Source organism: Balaenoptera physalus, assembly GCF_965194825.1.
Source record: "Balaenoptera physalus genome assembly, chromosome: 10".
In the NCBI taxonomy this organism is placed as follows: domain Eukaryota; kingdom Metazoa; phylum Chordata; class Mammalia; order Artiodactyla; family Balaenopteridae; genus Balaenoptera; species Balaenoptera physalus.
In genome coordinates this window covers 97,644,809-97,663,849 of record NC_138889.1, presented here as the reverse complement: position 1 = coordinate 97,663,849, position 19,041 = coordinate 97,644,809, and the positions used below count along the sequence as shown (strand labels likewise).

Sequence of the window (19,041 nt, the reverse complement as noted above, 5' to 3'; positions counted from 1 at the left end):
ATCAGGCCAACTGAGTGTGACAGCCGGCTAATGAGGACACTTCGGCATCAGACCCAAGGGGGAAAACAAGTCCGTAAAAACCACTTTCGAAGCTAAGGGGACCTCAAGGATGGATTTCAGAGAGGTCAGTATTCTCTCCCCTCAGTCAGGCCCACAGCACCTGAGAACGGGTTACCAGGTAGGGGCTGAATTTCAAGACACAGACCAGAAGGCTCTTCTGTCCTCAGAGATACTGTAAGCCTTGTTTCAACTTATTTTAATCAATAGCTTTTATTTGAGTCCTTTGAGCTTTAGCAAGAAATCAATAAACAAAGAAGCCAGTTACTATCAATTCTTTTCTCTTGCTTATTCTCTTGGTCAAAACGTGTTACTATTTCATTTTGAGCTCTTCCAGCTAATAAGATCACTGTGTCCATGACCACAAATCAACAGCAATTAACATTTATTCTATGCTCCAGGCTGTGTTACAAGTGCTTGACATGTATTAGTAACTCAATTCACCCTCACAACAACCCTATGAGGCAGGTCTACTATCCTTCCCACTGTACACTGGGAAGACAGAGGCACATCACAGAGAGGCTAAGAGACAGGACCAAAGGCCAAATAACTAGTAAGAGGCAGAACCAAACCCAGGCATTCTGGCTGCTGAGGCTAAAGTCTTCATTATGAGATGATACACGTTTATTTATTAACATAATTCTAGGGTCTAAAGGGAGGAGCTGGAAATTAACAACCGCTGAGCACCTATGACGTGTCAGCTAATTTACATACATGATCCCAATGATTCCTTTAAGGATCCCCCTCCGTATGGCCAAGGATTGGTGTATAGTAGCTTCCTGTTATGGTTTGAGAAATTCAGGCTAAGAGAGGCTAAGGGACTGCCCAAGGACCCCGAGCTGGAAAGTGGTGGAGCTGGGTTTCAAACCCAGTCTTGTGCTGGCAATAGAGCCCTTGCTCTTTCTATCAGACTCTACAATAACCCACAGGTCACTGAGTTTCCCTCCTGTTGGCAGTCTTTTGAGACTCAGGAGGTCGTAGTCCCAGGTACCAAATTGACAGGAAACTGGGGAAAAGACCGAGGGGTTTTAACAAAATGGTATGAAGCAAGCACTGGACAACAGCTTTTCTCTCCTTAAATCATGAGGTCAAGGCAGTGGCAGACTAAGTCAAATTTCCCCAAGGTCTTACTTTTGACAGTTGTTCTGCCTATAAACATGTACCGATTCTTCTAGTTTCCAGTTATTCTGCTTGTAGATGCTGGCCAGCAAAGCCCAGCCGTGCCCAGCAGAGGTGCCAGCGAGCATGTATTAAAGAAGAATCATGGTTCTTGGCAGAGGATAGGGGCTCTAGGGCCCCCTGGAGAGCACTGAGGACAATGTCTCCTCTGTAACTAGACCTGCCAACAGGGCCGGGCCACAGGCAAGAGGCCACTGGGGCTCAGGCCAGCTTGACTTGTTGACAGCTGCCCCGGCTAACCCAGTTTAGTGAGTCCTTCTTTCTCTCCACACAGCCTGCCCTGGAGAAGTGGCTGCTCATGCTGAACGGTAAAGGTCCTTAACTCTCCTGACAGGTATTGACTGTGTTTCCTACTTTCTTTTCATGCAGGGGATCTGGGTTGGGCAACAGGTTAGGGCAGATTAAGAGTTTGGCTGATTGCTGGTGGCCCACCTGAGCTGTTCTGTCCGGGGTCCAGCTATCATGTCAGTAACTGTTCCCCTGGGTTGGTTTTCTAATCAAGTACAGACAGGCTAAGAACTGCCAATGTCTATCTCCAAAGCGCTGGAAGTGTCTGGGGGAGAAAGGACTAACTAACTAAAACTAACTAAGTTTTCAGTTTTCCTTTCAAACACATACAATTACCTAAAGTAACCAGGAGCCTTCAGGATCAGTGCTGGGGAAATTGGAAAGCGAACTAACCTCGCCAGGCCCCGTGCTACAGGTTTTCATGTATTATTACTCCTTTCATCCCCAGCATATAACACACTGTTTGGTACAAAGATGCTCAGTAAATATTTGTTGAACCCCTGAATGCAACATGATAGATAGTTAATATATCTATTTTAAGAAATGAAAAGATTGGAAATTCAGGATAAGGTAAGTCAATTTCCTTAAGTTGGACAGCCAATAAGTGGCTAATTCATAATCTGAACAAAGACCGGCCTGAATCAAAACACAATGTTTGTTTCTTAAATCAACACCGTCTGTCTGCTGTACTGTCTTGACCTGGGTAAAGCTACTGGCCAAAATGAACAGTCACAAATTCTTCTGCTTCTTAAAGAACTAACAGCAGGTCCTGGAAATGGATGCTGTGTAGTAAAAGCCATTCTCCTCCACTACTGAGATTTCCGATCCCAGACCCCAAATATAAGGATAAACAAGCTTACTGAACCACAAAACTCAACACAAGGTCATAACATGCAGAGTGGTTAACTCCTTTCACCGTTTTGTGCAAAAATGTGGATTCTGCAAAGGCAACTATTTAAAAAATAAAACAAATGAACAATTCTGCAGTTGTAACTCCATCTCTTGGTCCACCCAACAGGGCTTAAATCACGTCTTCCTCCCTCCCAATCTAAGTGCCTTATTTAGTAATTCAGTCATTCATCCGAATAGTTTTGCTCTCAGTTTCTAATTAATTTCAAGATTGATTTCCTTCTGTTCCCTATCACATGTCTCAAAAGGGGAGCCTACATTCACTGACTCTACTTCCTCACTACCAGCTCACACTCTTTAGCCCCATCAACCTATGACATCATTTTTTCCAAAGTCACCAATGACCATTTAATTCCAAGACGGTTTCCTAGTCTGCATGTTCCTCGCTTCTCCCTGCTGCCGAGCACTGGAGACCCTGGCTCTCTCCTGGCCTCACCAGTGGCTGCTTCTCTCTTTTCAGTTACTCTTTCTGTCTCCTAAGTGTCCGAATTTCTCAAGATTCTGCCCTTGGCTTTTCTTCAATCAACTGCCATCTCTGGACAGATGTCTTCCAGATCTCCATCTTTGTTTTAATCTCTTTTCTAAAGTTCTAGTTTCATATTTCCAACTGCTTGCCCTGTATCTACACCTGCATATACAGAGGGCAAGACCCAAAACTCACCCGCCTGACTGCTGTCCAACTTCACACACGATTAAATCTCCTGGCCTCATTAATTATACTGTTAGGTCCAACATTCATCCCCTTCCCTCCCCTAACTGGTGTCCCTCCTAATTATATTTACACTGTTAAAGGTACTACCTTTCTTCCTGACTGTCTTGATCAACTGCTTCTCCATAACCTCCCCATACCTATTCAGTTGGAAATCAAGTGCCAGCTTTTTTCCTTTGGGGGGGAAAAAAAAATCCCTTGCAATTTAATTCATCCCTTCTTCTCCACACTCAACTTAGTTTAAGCCTTCTAACCGTTCTTCTTTCTTCTGTCTCTTCACCTTCATTCTGTTCTATGCACCACTTCTAAATCAGCCTCAAAACAACACTTTGATCAAGCTACTTCCCTATTCAAAAACCTTCTATGGCTTTACCAGAGCCTGGAGAAAAAAGCTCAACTCCTTAATTGGGCATCCAGGGCTCTCTGCAGTTTGGCACTAACGGGCCAGAATGCTATGCTCTTGCCAAAATGGATATCTTGACTGCTTGCCAAATGTACCTTGGACCATCCAGTTTCCCTGCCGAGGATCTCCTCTTCTTGCCCAGAGTTGCATCGGTTGGAATCCTAGTGACCTTTGAAGGCTCACTTCAAGTGCCACCTCTTACAAAATTATTCCTAATAATTGACCTAGCAAGAAGTCACTTCTCTTTCCTGTGATCAGGTATAATATTTTGAGCCTTCCTTATGACACTTACCACATATAGCTTTGGATTAAGTTTTACACACACACACACACACACACACACACACACGTATTAAGTATACATACATACACGTGTACCTGTTATTGTTAATTATAAACTCTGATAAAATCAAGCCTACCAACATCTGGGCAGTTGCCTATTCTATTTTCAAAAGCCTCTTCCCACGAGGAAGCTTCCACATTTCCCATAGTTACTTCCTTCAGTGTTTAATAATAATTATATCTAACTTAAATCTTTCCCACTGCATTTGTTATGATCTCAGCGGTGTTACAGAGGAGTTGTTTAGCTTTAGCATGAACTTTAAGGCCATTATTACGTCAACTTTTCTCCATATAATTCCTTTCTTGGACCCCATAACCCCACCATTTTAACTCAGCCCAATCAATAACTAATTGCTTAATGCTATGAAATTCTTCCCAGCACAGAATGGGGGTAGGTTTAAGTAACAACTTCATGTGCTCTAATAGAACTATAGTCGGGGTCTCTTCCAAATGGGCTATGACAGTTAATGTCACTGTCCTCGACTGGGTGATACTTGATACCAGTGACAGATATTTCCAAAATCACAATAATATGTTATTTCATATTGATGGTTGGTAAAAGTCATGTCATTTGGGTAAGACATTTATATATGAAAGAGATAAAGAGATTATTTAGAGAGTAAGAGTAAGAAGTAAGAGTAAGAAGGAGTAAAGCATTATAGAAGAATCCAGGCCAAGTGAAACAACTCGCTGTACAAAAAAATCCTCCAGGCTCGAAGGACTTTGATATAGCTGACAGATTTCAGAAATGAATGCCACAAGCAGAGGCAGATTTCAGAAATGAATGCTGCAAGCAGATACATATGAGACCTGTGGAAACTTGAACTAGATATCTCTTTCTAATGTCTTTCTCATGACATTCTCTGAATGCATTCTGGTCCCTTGACAATAGTGTTACTGGCTGTCAGAGCTTGCTGTCTTGTGTAAGGGGCTGCCTTTTGGAAGAATTAGGTTTGATTCAGGAGATTCGAAGCTTGGGGACCTTTGGGATACAAGTGAGAACTATTAGGTCTACTCTAAGATTATAAAGGTCTTAAGGGAAGACAGGCTTCTCCCACTTCTTTTATACTCACCTACAAGGCCCTGTATTACATCCACACAAAGGTGTGCTTATTGACTGACTGAATCAATATAAAGGGAGTATTTCAGAGCTGCCCTGCTTCTCTCTCTGTAATGTAAAGAGCTGTGCTTTCAATTCTGTTCTTGGTAGGTGTTTCAGTTGTGTCAGCAAAGGTAATTTGTCTCTAGTGGGTTTAGTTTAATTCTTTCTAATCAAACTTTCACTGTAACGTGGAGATATTACCCTGGAAAACAATCCAGTATTTCTTTGGAATTAACTCGCTTCCACTCGAATGACTGTGGATACTTAACTGCCTAGCCCACGCGGAGAATCTGGCTTCTGGAGCTTAAGGCCGGCTATTTTTTTAAGACCCTTCCAGCCATTACAAATTGAGTGAGTAGCATTCCAAATTAATTCTTTGGGTGACCTGGGCTTGAACTAACCCAATTCCCACGTGCAAAAGGAGGTGACTATGGCTACCAGCTGCTGTCCTTCTATCTGCAACAAAGTCCCATAAACAGGCCCAAGGCAGGAAATGGGGATCAGAGACTAGGGCAGACTTTTGGTTAGAGGCTCACTCACCTCTCCACCATGTGCGTCTGGTCTAGCGAAAGCCCATCGATGGCCGTGCACTCAGGACACTTGAATTTCTTTCGTGGTGTTACCTGCCAGAAGAGCGCAAAAATATACCTGGCTGTCAGTGCCACGGACAATAAAATCATGTTTGTGACACCACTCTGCACACTTCTGTTCTATAAGCTGAGATGCCCACTCCCACTCCATGCACACATGCACACACACATGCCTCACTATTCCTCCATTCAGTTCTGTCTGGCTCGGCCAACAGCAGAACTCACAAGGGCCCAATAAAAAAGGCTTGGAGGGCTTTTGCCTTCTGTAACTGGAAAGAAGTGGTGATGACAAGCTCCTTAATTCCTGTTTAATGACTGTTTTCTCACTGCCAAGGTCCTTGTATAAACACCATTTGTTCTTGCAGCCATAAGGGCGATGAAATACAGCTTCCCATAACTTTCACCGTAACCTTAGTTCCAATAGGCGCTCATTCTCCTTCTTCCAGCTAATGGCAAATGCTATGAGCAGCACCATGCTCTTGAAAATGCCAGGTTATTTTGCAATCCCGTTGAGTCAGGGAAAAGAATCCAATGGTCCTTTGCCCTCTGAATCCTTTTCCCTGACTCTCCCCACCATCCTCCCATACATTAAACTTCTAATTTTTTTTTAGCAAACTCAGGGGAGGCTGCTACCCTAACCTAGTGAAGATAAGTAACCAGTAGAGGGATGGGAGGGGAAAAAAGCTAGATAACTAAGACCAGGCTAAGAAGCATACAGACCCGAGGAATTACTGTCCAGAGTAAGCAGGCACAGCTAAGAGCATCTTGAAGCATGTCAAAAAGCAAATTTGGAAATAAGGGGAGTTCCTTTAAAACTAGTTTTGCAATTTACATTCTTTAATTTTCCCTGCAGTGAGCTGTTCATTGAGTCATTTAGAGAGCTGGGGGGTAGGGTAAAGATTGGGTCAAGTCTGAACACATAGTGACTTTTCCTCTTTCCTTAGTCACTTTGGTTTAATCTAGCTTGTCTCATCAATTAATAGCATGAGGAATCATTTGGGGATGCCATACCATGCGTCCAACATAAGCTTCCAGTACAGGAATCTGGCCTAGAAGCATTGCCCATTTTCACATATGGAATTCGAATCCAGAAGGAAAGAAAGGTCAAGATGATTCCACTGTTATACAGAAGTGTACTCTCCCTGCATTTCTAGGGATCTGATTTGAGCAAGATCTACATTTCAGGAACAGACATCTATTACACATACAAAGATCCCCATGTGATCTCAGCTTTTAATATGTTACAGGAAAGGTACTGTTACAAACTGGTAATCGCTATCTTAAAATAATGTTTAGGACAACTACAGTTATAATTGTACAAAGTGTACTATCTTCTCAGCATCTATTAAAAAAAAATCAGCTACCTTAAGAAAGATGTAAAAAAAAAAAAAAGTTAAAAAAAAAAAAAAAAGAAAGATGTAAACTGCATTCTTTAACTAAAAGAACTAGTTTCCAAGTCATGTTTGAGAATAAAATTATATTTTTTAAAAAACACGATTTGTAGATTGACCACCACAGCCTTTATCTCTGATACTGGAGGTTACAAACTATAACTAAAAAAACTGTATATTCAGACTATACTACAAAGCTACAGTAATCAAGACAGTATGGTATTGGCACAAAAACAGAAATATAGATCAATGGAACAGGATAGAAAGCCCAGAGACAAACCCACGCACATATGGTCACATGATCTTTGACAAAGAGGGCAAGAATATACAATGGAGAAAAGACAGCCTCTTCAATAAGTGGTGCTGGGAAAACTGGACAGCTACATGTAAAAGAATGAAATTAGAACACTCCCTAACACCATACACAAAAATAAACTCAAAATGGATTAAAGACCTAAATGTAAAGCCAGACACTATAAAACTCTTAGAGGAAAACATAGGCAGAACACTCTATGACATAAATCACAGCAAGATCCTTTTTGACCCACCTCCTAGAGAAATGGAAATAAAAACAAAAATAAACAAATGGGACCTAATGAAACTTAAAAGCTTTTGCACAGCAAAGGAAACCATAAACAAGATGAAAAGACAACCCTCAGAATGGGAGAAAATATTTGCAAACAAAGCAACGGACAAAGGATTAATCTCCAAAATATACAAGCAGTTCATGCAGCTCAATATCAAAAAAACAAACAACCCAATCAAAAAATGGGCAGAAGACCAAATAGACATTTCTCCAAAGAAGACATACAGACGGCCAACAAACACATGAAAAGATGCTCAACATCACTAATCATTAGAGAAATGCAAATCAAAAGCACAATGAGGTATATCACCTCATGCCAGTCAGAATGGCCATCATCAAAAGATCTAGAAACAGTAAATGCTGGAGAGGGTGTGGAGAAAAGGGAACCCTCCTGCACTGTTGGTGGGAATGTAAATTGATACAGCCACTATGGAGAACAGTATGGAGGTTCCTTAAAAAACTGAAAACAGAACTACCATACGACCCAGCAATCCCACTACTGGGCATATACCCTGAGAAAATCATAATTCAAAAAGGTACAGGTACCACAATGTTCATTGCAGCACTATTTTCAATAGCCAGGACATGGAAGCAACCTAAATGTTCATTGACAGATGAATGGATAAAGATGTGGCACATATATACAATGGAATATTACTCAGCTATAGAAAGGAATGAAACTGAGGTATTTGTAGTGAGGTGGATGGACCTACAGTCTGCCATACAGAGTGAAGTAAGTCAGAAAGAGAAAAACAAATACCGGATGCTAACACATATATATGGAATCTAAAAAAAAATGATATGGATGAACCTAGTAGCAGAGCAGGAATAAAGACACAGACATAGAGAACAGACTTGAGGACACAAGGGGGGAAGGGGAAGCTGGGATGAAGTGAGAGAGTAGCATTGACATATATACACAACCAAATGTAAAATGGATGGCTAGTGGGAAGCTGCTGCAGAGCACAGGGAGATCAGCTCGATGCTCTGTGACCACCTAGAGGGGTGGGATAGGGTGGGTGGGAGGGAGGCTCAAGAGGGAGGAGATATGGGGATACATGTATACATATAGCTGATTCACTTTGTTGTACAGCAGAAACTAACACAACATTTTAAAGCAATTATACTTCAATAAAGATGTGAAAACAAAAAGAAAAAAAAAACCGTATAAAAAATATGTTTAAATCATCAAAGCCTAGCTTCAATTTCACAATATGACAGCATCAATCATAGAATCTTAAAGCTAAAAGGGAGCTTAAAGTTCATCTATTCCAAGGCTTCATTTATAGTTATGAAAACTTCTGAGACTCAGAGAACCAGAAGCATGCCCCAGATTGCAAAGTAAGTTAGGGGCAGAGCTGGCCAAGGATGCCTCCTACCTTGATAACAGCTTTCCCTGTGACGTTAGCCACCAGGAAATTCATGGCAATATCTTCACAGTTCATATGAGCATCCACCCAGTTCTTGATGTCCCCAGGCATCTTGTAGGTGTACAGGTAATTAAAATACTGCCAGATGAGACAGAAAAGAAGACACATTCAAATAGCAGTTCCCTGTGGTTGATACACAAAGGGCAACTGAGCCATGGCAGGGGGACAAGCTTTCTCTCATAAGATTAGTCACAAGCCTGGATCAGTAGAAAGGGCAAAGGAAGTATTAGAATGGTTTTTGGTCAGGTGACCAAGTATCTTTAACACTGTCATTCTTTAAAAAATCACTTATTGTAAGCAGAGGTGTGTACGGTATGGTGTGAAGCCCTTGTAAGATGTAGGCCCTTTGGACTGATTAATATATCATATGTTTAATAAATATTGTTCAGAAACACACTACATACTGATCTTCACTAAATCCTTCCCCCGAGTCACAATGTTCAACCCTGTTTTCCACATTCTTTCTATAGACTGCAGATAGAAACAGATATATTAATGGTGGATTGACATTGCAGACATGTCCTTTTTAAAGTAAAACAAAATGAGGCAATTCTGAAACTACATAACCTATATGTATGAAATAGTACAGAAATTTGTGGGCTAAAACAAGGTATTTATCAGTCTACCACAAACCCCAAGAATTATAAACCTTATTTATTTATTTATTCTTTGCTAAGAACAAAAACTCATTTCTGGATCTAGAGCCCTGAAAAATATGAGGGCAGCAGTGCTGAGATAACAACAAGCAATCAATATAAATACAGCGAAGTCAAATTAACTGTGCTGAGCTGCACAGATGTTTTTCCTGACATCAGTTCCTTACGCCACTGCTGACAATTGACAAGTTATTACTGTTTAATTAAGCCACACACTTCCAGGGAGCACTCCATCATCAAACAGAATATTCTAAAGTCCAATGCATACCCTTCAATCTCTCCCTTTAATAAAAAAAAGAGTCAAAAACATAGTGACAATTCTAAGAGAAGAAATACAAAAGGCTAAAATATACACAAAAGGAATTTCAACCTCAATAGTTATCAAATCAAAGTGAAATCTATAAGATCCACTTTCACTTAGCAAAATAGCTAAGTTTGATTTTTTTAAAAATGTTTTTCATGCAAGGGAGGGTATGGTAAGATACTTTTGTATTTTGCTGGTAGGAATGTAAATTGGCACAAACTATATTGAAAACAACCAACAAATATATATATCAAAACCTCCCCCAAATGATCATAATTCTTCTTCTAGGAATCTATCATAATGATCCTAAGTACAAACGGGTACGAAAATGGATACTGATCATTATTTAAGCATTTGATATAAAGCATTATCTAGCAAAAAAATTAGATACAACCTAAATACCCAATGATAGAGAAACAGTTATACAAGATTTATGGAATATTAATATAATGGTATATTAGCAATTATGTTAAGAAGTTGTTTATGAAGAAATGTTAATGATATAAGAAAAAAACTCACAATATAATGCATGCAAAAAGCAAGCTAATGAGAATATTTACAACTGTCTGTACATGTGAATTAGTAAATAAAAGAGGCAAACTGGAAAAAACATCTAAAGTAGAACATTTTCCCAAAACTCGTGAAAATTAAGTTGGGCCAAATAAAATGAGTATCATACTCTTGGTTTGTCAACTCAGCCCCACTTGCCCCAAGCCTGCCCCCGACTTACCTTGTGATAAAAAGCTGCCCCCGTGAGCACCATGGACACCTCATTGGTCCACTCAGACTCATACTTCCACTTACTCATCTCATGGTCCCAGAGATGCAGGCGACCCGGGTAACCCACCAACCGGTCAGGAAATTCTCGCCAGACCTGAGGACAGAAACACATCAGCAATCAACTCCCAGTTCAGACAACAACCAAGCACAGTGCTCAGTTCTTTAAACAGTATCGATAGAGTCCCCACGTTCAAATCTTCACATACTAAGAGCAGAATGGGCTTCTGAAGATATTTGATCCAACAGATGCTAGTTCTTCTGCCAATATTCAAAGATAGATGTGATTCTAATATCCTCCAAAACTTCCCCGTGCTTGCTTGGAAATTTCGAGTAATGTAGAATAATAGCTTCCTGAATTGGGCCAAGGTAGGTAATCTCTTAACATGTGATTAATGAAACAGGTTCCACTCTTCATGAACACACAAATGAAGACTAAATGGAACCCTGATTTATAATAAATATTGATAATTGTGAAAGCTTACAAAGTCTCTGTTTCTAAAAAAAAAAAAAAAAATCTATCTGGAGCACAAAGACATTTTAATGTCCTTTTGGAAGCCTCAAGTATACAGAATTTGTCTAATTCTATAATCTGTAACATACTGAAAACAAAAACTTGATTTCCGCATTTGGAAAGGTTCTTAGATATAGCTTTGTTAAACAGAATTTGGTATATGAGGGGCGGGGTACTTCCAATACCTTTCCCCATGTACTTCCGTATAATTTAGTTTAACCTTTAAACCATTAACCATTAGTGAATACTGACAATTTACCAGATGTCCTGGTGCCGCTTCTCAGCACCACGAATCCTCATCCTTGACCAGACCTCTAAACAGCAGAGTTCCAGAGGGCCTACTCCTGGCCCCTATTCTCTTCTTTCAACTCTCCCCTCTAAGTAACATCTACTTTCAATCACTAAATACTGTCTCTACTCTGATGATCTCTAAATGTATGTCTGGCCTGGAACATTTCTGAGACTACCAACTACTTAATATCTTCAACTGGATAAACAACAGGCACCTCAAACTTAACATGTCCAAAGCATAACTCTTGATTCCATATCCTCAGAAAAGCCATTCTCTCTCAGTCTTTTCCATCTCAATAAGTCATCTAATCCAACTGCTCAAGCCAAAAGCTAAGAGTCAGCCTTTATTCCTTCCTTTCCCTCTTTCCCCACAACCAGTCCATTACCAAGTCTTACTGGCTTTACTTCTGATGTCCTCTTACCATTTCTACTACCACTCTCTCTAGCTCAAACCACCATCATTACTCATTACTAGATTACTGTAGGTTACTGGATTACTGTAACAGACTTCCAACTTACTTCTTTGCTTCCACTCTTGCCCCTCCAAACCATCATTTACAGAGCATCACTAAAAGGTCCATTCTTAAAAGAACAGTAGGGTATTCTATACAGGGTAATTCAATCAGTGGGCTCCATCCTATTAATTTATATATTTTTTCATTATGTATTTTTTCATTATATATTTACCCAACACCCCAGTGTCACTGAGTCCAGGAAGGATGCTTCATTGCTTTCCCAAAGGCAGAGCCAGTATACTAGTACTCCCCCTTTTTTTAGTTTGCTAGGGCTACTGTAAAAAGTAACACAAACTGAGTGGCTTAAAACAACAGAAATCTAGAAATCCAAAATCAAGGTGTTGGCAGGGCCATCGCACCCAGGGGAAGGAGCCTTCCTTGCCTCTTCCCAGCACCTGGGGGTTGGCTGTCAACCTCTGGCATTCCTTGGCTTGTAGACGCGTCGCTCCAAACCTCTGTCTTCACATAGTCTTCTTCCCTCTGTGTGTGTCTCTGTGCCCAAATTTTGCCTTTTTATAAAGATTCCAGTCAAACTGAATTAGGGCCTACCCTAATGATCTCATTTTAACTTAATTACCTCTGAAAAGACCCTATTTCCAAATAAGGTTACTAAGGGTTAGGATTTCGACATATCTGTTTTAGATATGTTCAATCCATAACATCCTCCCACAAAAATCTTTAAAAAACAAAAAATGGCTTCCTATTGACTAAGAATAATAACGAAACTCCTTAGCATGTTCTAAACGGCCTTCCTACTCTCCAATCTCTCTCGTACCACATTCTCCCACAATTCACTGGCTTCCTTGTTCTTTAACTGTGAGTAGACTAGACCTCAAGCCCTCTGCACCTGCTATTTCTTTGATGGAATGTTCCCCCAGCTCTTCAAAAGGCTGGTTCATGCTCATCAGTCAGGTCTCTGCTTAAATGTCACCTACTCTGAGATGTCTTTCCAGACCTTCCCATCCAAGATAAATGCCATCCCCCAACCAGCCATTCTTCATCACGCCCCCTCACCCCATGCTTTTCTTCACCAAACTTTCATTTCTTGAAATTGCACTGGTTATCTGTCTGCTCACTATCTCTTTTCCTCCCATAGAGTTTAAGCTCCATGAGGCAGAGACTCTGTCTTACTCACTGCGGCCTCCCAAGCACAAAGCACAGTGTCGACACATGACAGCATTCCATGCACACTTGTTGAATGCACGGGCGGGCAAAATCTCGGCAGGCGAAAAGCTGAGTATGAAAGAAGGGAACCAAAGATCCTTCCTCTCTTCTTCACAGCCAGAGCTAGTATACTTCTTAATTCAGAAAGGAAATCTGCAACAGTACTGATCACCAGCTACCATTCATAATAATGTGATAGCCTTTGTGCGAGAAGATCACAGTAATAACTCACCATCACTAAAGCACATGTTTTAAATTGCTTTTCCAGCAGCGGGTGAAGGGACATTTGCTGAGTCAGTACACTCTCTTGCCCAGTCCTTGTGATCATCTACATGCTTTTATGGGCTGTCTGACCAGGGTCTTGAACGTGGTCTGGAGCTGTGAAAAGAGGCTTCCTTCGTGCGGAACCAGCTCACCTAACAGGCCTCTCCAACCCACAACCTTGGCCTCGTTAACACCATGTTGTAACCAACAGAGTTAATCGGCCACAGGCATCATCATAATAGCTGTAGACAAATGAATCCATGTCAAACATTTCCTCAGATGTTTAATGCTGCTGCTGTGTTCTCTACTCTGGGGTTTGTGTTTCAGCAGATTAAAATAATATGATACTATTACAGTTTTATAGAGCCCAGAGCAACAACATAGGCTGTGGGCCATAACTTCTGTCTGGCCTGTGGGCCTGAACACACCCCACCAAGCGCACAGCCAGGTTCCTTTGCTTGGCACCAAGCACCTGCCTGTTCAAGTCACACCAGGACCGCAATCACCAATCCATCTCAACGGAATTAAAGAGATTTCTGAAGGGCTCCAAGCGCAGGTAACGACACTCAACACCAGTGATGGGCAAGGTGGAGGAGAGGGGGGCGGATGGGGGCATCCATTCAGTTGGCACCTCTGCTGGATGGAAGCTGCATTCCCCCTCCCTGTATTCGAGTCAACACAGCTCTCTAATCCGTGCAAAGGGAGGTCAAATCACTTTCCCAAGGGGTTTTTTTCAAGCCCCCATCTGCAGCAATAATAATAACACTGGATCAGTTTTAGGGTCAGAGGCTGTTGAGATTTCACTCCTCTTCCTGTTAGCTGAAGCCACTTACCAGACTCCTCTCCAGAGACACTTAATTTGGTAACACTGGGTCACAGAACGCTGAACTACGCTGCTCTGAAAGCATCAGAGGTGTCCCGCATCTCAGATGCCTTTGGAGCCTTCAGTGAGAGCTGTTCCTCAGGCGGGGCCTCTCTGCCCTTGACTTACTCCAGGCAGCTGGATGCAATCAAGATACCATCCTTGTCACTTCATCTATAACTCTGCAGCTGACTGCAGGATCAAAACGGAGTGGAACAGAAGGGGATGGGCCTTCTCTAACGGAGCCCGGGTGTAGTACGAAGTCGATTATGTATATAGTAAAGCATTTTCCCAGCCAGAAGAGCAAGAACTCGACTTCGACCCCTCCCCTTCCCTCCTCGCTACCCATCTCCCACTCTAATTCAACTCTTTTCTTTTTACTTCAGGGAAATGCTCCGGGGCCGGCCTTTTGTCATTACTAACAGATGCCTTTATATATTGTAGTGCAGGAATTTGAAACTTCACATTATATCCCTATAGTTCTAGCAATAGTGCTCCCAGAGCTATGTTCAAGTCACAAAGCCACCACTCAATTGTTTGCCTATTCTATTTAAGTCTTCCATATACAGTGTCATCTATTTTTAATTGCACACATCTTTTAAGACGGAGGCCCACGTCTGTTATAACAAACTCCATGCCTTGTAGGGGCTTAGCAGTAATTTGAATAGCCCTTACATTTGGGGCCTATTCTACATCACTATTCAAACAGAAATTGTAATAACCTAATACCATCCTAACTATTTCCTTCCATTCTAATTTTTATAATCTTGGTCCCAACCACCTCTTACCTGGATTATGGAAATATCCTCCTCTCTGGACTCCCAGCTGTGCTCACTTGTCTATTTTCAGTTAACTATCTACCCTTTTTTTTTTTTTCTTTTTCTTTTTTAAGCTTCCTGAGGTCTTTTGTGGCTTCCCATTACTAGAGGATGAAACTAAGATCTTCTACCTTTTCTTAAAAGGCACAGCAGCCAGCCTTGATTACTGCCTATAGAAAGTACACTGGGGACAAGGTTAACGTACATCCAGGCCTAGCTCTGCCACTGATGACTTGTGCCCCAGACCTACTCAAGTTGCCCTGCTTCCATTCTGCCCTCTGCAAAATGAGGGGTTGGATTAAATGACCTCTAATGAACTTTTAGACCTAAATTCTTATATCTTCTTCCTCACTGACCTATTTCCAAGGAAACTAATTCAGCAACTGTGATCAGTTGCTGGCCTGCATTATTTTACTTTGTTTGAAATGCCACACCCATACGGGTACCCAATAAATGTTCCTGAAAAGAGGATAATGCACTATATTCTAAGCCAGCTTAGAGAGTGCATATTAAACTCAGGGTGTGTGCTAACCACAGTCAGATTCAGGAAACAGACTGGGGGTGGGGTGGGGGAGGGAGAAGGTGAAACAACAGGTGGCGCCCATCTGGGATGTCCGATTAGGAGATCACGGGCTAGCTCCAGGAGGAAAGGAACTCTCTGAAGTGGCTGCTACAGTCATCACACTTTCAAAGGCATAGTTCCCACAGGGATATTGCTACTGGGTGAGAGGGATGCCACATGTATCAGGATTCATGAATCAAGAGATGGACTACGAAGTGGTGAGGGAAACGGGGGTCGGGGGGGTGGAGAGGGGGCAGAACGTGGACGCAAGGTACCCTGACTAGGCCAGGGTTCATTTCTGTCCTTGCACATGCCCCCTAGGTTTTGTTGATCCCTAACCATCAAAGTGGAACAGAATGCTATGACCCAGCCCAAGCCCTGCGGCCACATGCGAGGGTCAGTCGTGGCAGAGTTGCAAGGAACCCAGCTTGCAGACGCCTTTGAATTAGTGACCGTCCTTCCCGTCAGGACTGTCTTGCGTGCTGCCCAGATGGGAAAGGGGGAGCTGGCTGCGGTCCAATTTCTAGCTGGTTTCCACAGAGGAGCCAGTTATCGGATTCACTCTCAGCCCTCTGGGAACAAAGCTCACCTTTTATATTTGGAATTTCCTGAAATGAAGTGGAATGGAGGGACTGATTGGCTTCATTTTCAGCTCATGCTTTTAATTACAATGGTGGTTGGTAGTTTTTGTCAAGGGGGTGCTTTGCAAAAAGCCAAAGAGCTTTCACCCACGCCTGGGACACAATTAAATGCTAATGCTGGGCATCTAGAGCAAGGGAGCCCAAAGTTGTCATCTGGAGTGCCCTAATGCTGATTGGTTTTGACAAATACATGTACACGCTGCATTATGTATTAAGATTTACCTGTTAGATCACTTCAGTCTGCTCCAGAGACCTTCCCAACCCAAGGCGGGGTTCCGCTTAAAATTAGCCAAACAGGAAAAGCCCCATCATGGGAAGGCTCCTGGGGTTTTGGCAGCAATCCTATTTACCCCAGTCTGGCTGGAGGTTAGTGCCCTGGCGCTGGGGCACATGATTGCCACTCCTCTCAAGTCCTCTCTTCAGGCCTGGGGCAGTGATGAAGGTAGGGAGACAGACCAGGATTGGCCACAGCTGGTACAGGAGCATGTGCTATTAACCTTTCACGGGTACCACTGTTAGGAAGACACCACTGAAGAGGTGGCTCTAAGACATTTGCCATCTCACCAGACGGCAGAACCACAGGCCTTCGGTGGATGGTAAGAAGAGACTCACACTCCGGCAGTGTGAGCTGCGGACCGCTGCCCACGCTGACCCAGGGGTCACTTGGAAGGCGGAGATCATTTGGTCCAGTCCCCTCACTGGACAGATGGGAAAACTGAAGGCTGGAGAAGAAGCGCTGTCCAGAGATCACACTGCTAGGTCATGCCTAACTCCCCGTCCAGCCTCTGCTCACGAAGTCCTGCGATTTCCCGCTCTCCTGATTCTAGAAAGCACTTCCTCTCCCCACACTCAGGACCTCACTTGTCAAACAAAGAGGTCAGAGGACAGGGTTTAAAGTCACACTCAGTGTCAGTGTTCTCAGCTGTGTGCAGTTGCTGGCAGAGATGGTTAAGGGTCCTACACACATGCGAATGACCGAGGTGGGGAACAGAATGGGGGAGCGAGAGGCAGTGGGGAAAACGAAAAAACCTTTTGCTCCCCTCAGCATCCATCTTCTGAAAGCCGAAGGCTCTTCATGGACGTGGTTTCCATTGAGCAGAGAAAGCCACGTGCTCACACCGTTAAAAGAAGGAAGTCCCATCAGCTGTGTGGCAAACGAGTGAGACGCCACTTAGGACACCGAGGGCCTACTGGAAACTTGTAATCTGGGAGGCTCTGGGGCAGGGAAGGAAGGACAAGCAAAAAGCAGCTGAACAAAAGATTAAACTCAACTACTATTTTTCATGAGGCAATGAATCTCCTGAGAGATAATAAAGAAGGAAAGGAGAGACGTGAGTTTGAGGGGATGGGAGGAGGAAGAGATGGGTCAGGATCAGGTCACGGGCTTTCTAATTTTGCGCTCCTTAAGACCCACTAAACATGAAATCATTTTTATTTCCATAACCTCAACTCCAGTGGGGGTGATGCTGTTTCTAAGTCTGGTCCCAGGGGATTGTTTAATGAAGTTAAAAGAAGAATAGTGATCATAAACCAAATGGCTATTCCCTTTAAATCCTGCACGAGGTAGAAACAGAGACTTCAGCTTTTATAAATAACCATTACTGAGCCTTCAAAATTTCAACTTGATCTTGGTGAGGCTTGATTCGACTGACTGTAGACCAAAGATATCAGCTCTGTCCAGCAGGGAGGAAGTACCTCTCCTTACTTCACGTCACTGCTCTGCCCTATCACTCACAGATGCTACTGCAGAACTGGCCAGGTTTGTTTTCTTACTGTGCAAAGGGAGGAAATGGCACTGACCACAAACTGCAATCCTGGCTGACTCTGAAGCATAAATGTGGTTCCAGAATGATTCTTTAATGAGTTAATTAATCAGAATGCCCTATATGTGTGCTTAAACTCCATAATCTCTTGGTGGAAAATCAAGAAGCAGAGGAACTCTTTTTAAATTACTTATTTATTTGTATCCCATCTACTTCAAAAAAAAGATTTGGGATGGCCTACAACAAAAGGCAAAAACTAGAATAAAGTCCAAACTATCAAAACAGATGATGCCCTCAATAACATTTCTTTAAATATCCAGAGATTCCACCTATCTTAAAAATATTAATCCTGGACTTCCCTGGTGGCACAGTGGTTAAGAATCCGCCTGCCAATGCAGGGGACACGGGTTCGAGCCCCAATCTGGGAAGATCCCACATGCCGCAGAGCAACTAAGCCCATGCGCCACAACTGCTGAGCCTGTGCTCTAGAGCTGGGGGGCCACAACTACTGAAGCCCGCGTGCCTAGAGCCCGTGCTCCGCAACAAGAGAAGCCACCACAATGAGAAGCCCATGCACTGCAAGGAAGAGCAGCCCCCGCTCACTGCAACTAGAGAAGGCCCGCACGCAGCAATGAAGACCCAACACAGCCATAAATAAATAAATAAATAAATAAATTTATTTATTTATTTAAAAAATATTAATCCTGCTATCAAGTTCTAGAAAGGCAACCCAACAGCAAGCTGAAGTCACAGTCTAGGGATGGAGAGATTTGAGTGTTCCTATTTATTAATTCATTTACACATTCAACTCTTAGATACTTTCTGAGCTCCCACTATTTTTTAACTAAACATTTTATTTTGAGATAACTGTAGATTCAAAAGTAGTTGTAAGAAATAACGCAGAGGGAGCCTGTGTACTCTTTA

General features: G+C 42.5%; 1 protein-coding gene across 6 annotated transcripts in view; it reads right to left on the bottom strand.

Moving 5' to 3' along the window:
• EXT2 (exostosin glycosyltransferase 2) overlaps nucleotides 1-19,041 on the bottom strand; it is a 134,582-nt gene that overhangs the window by 1,561 nt on the left and 113,980 nt on the right. For all 6 annotated transcript variants that reach the window (XM_082410470.1, XM_082410466.1, XM_082410467.1 and 3 more), the window contains 3 exons: nucleotides 10,677-10,820; nucleotides 8,936-9,064; nucleotides 5,530-5,612 (listed from right to left, as the gene is read on the bottom strand). In XM_082410470.1, coding sequence (XP_082266596.1) covers nucleotides 5,530-5,612; nucleotides 8,936-9,064; nucleotides 10,677-10,820 — 356 coding nt within the window. The remainder of the gene's footprint in view (nucleotides 1-5,529; nucleotides 5,613-8,935; nucleotides 9,065-10,676; nucleotides 10,821-19,041) is intronic.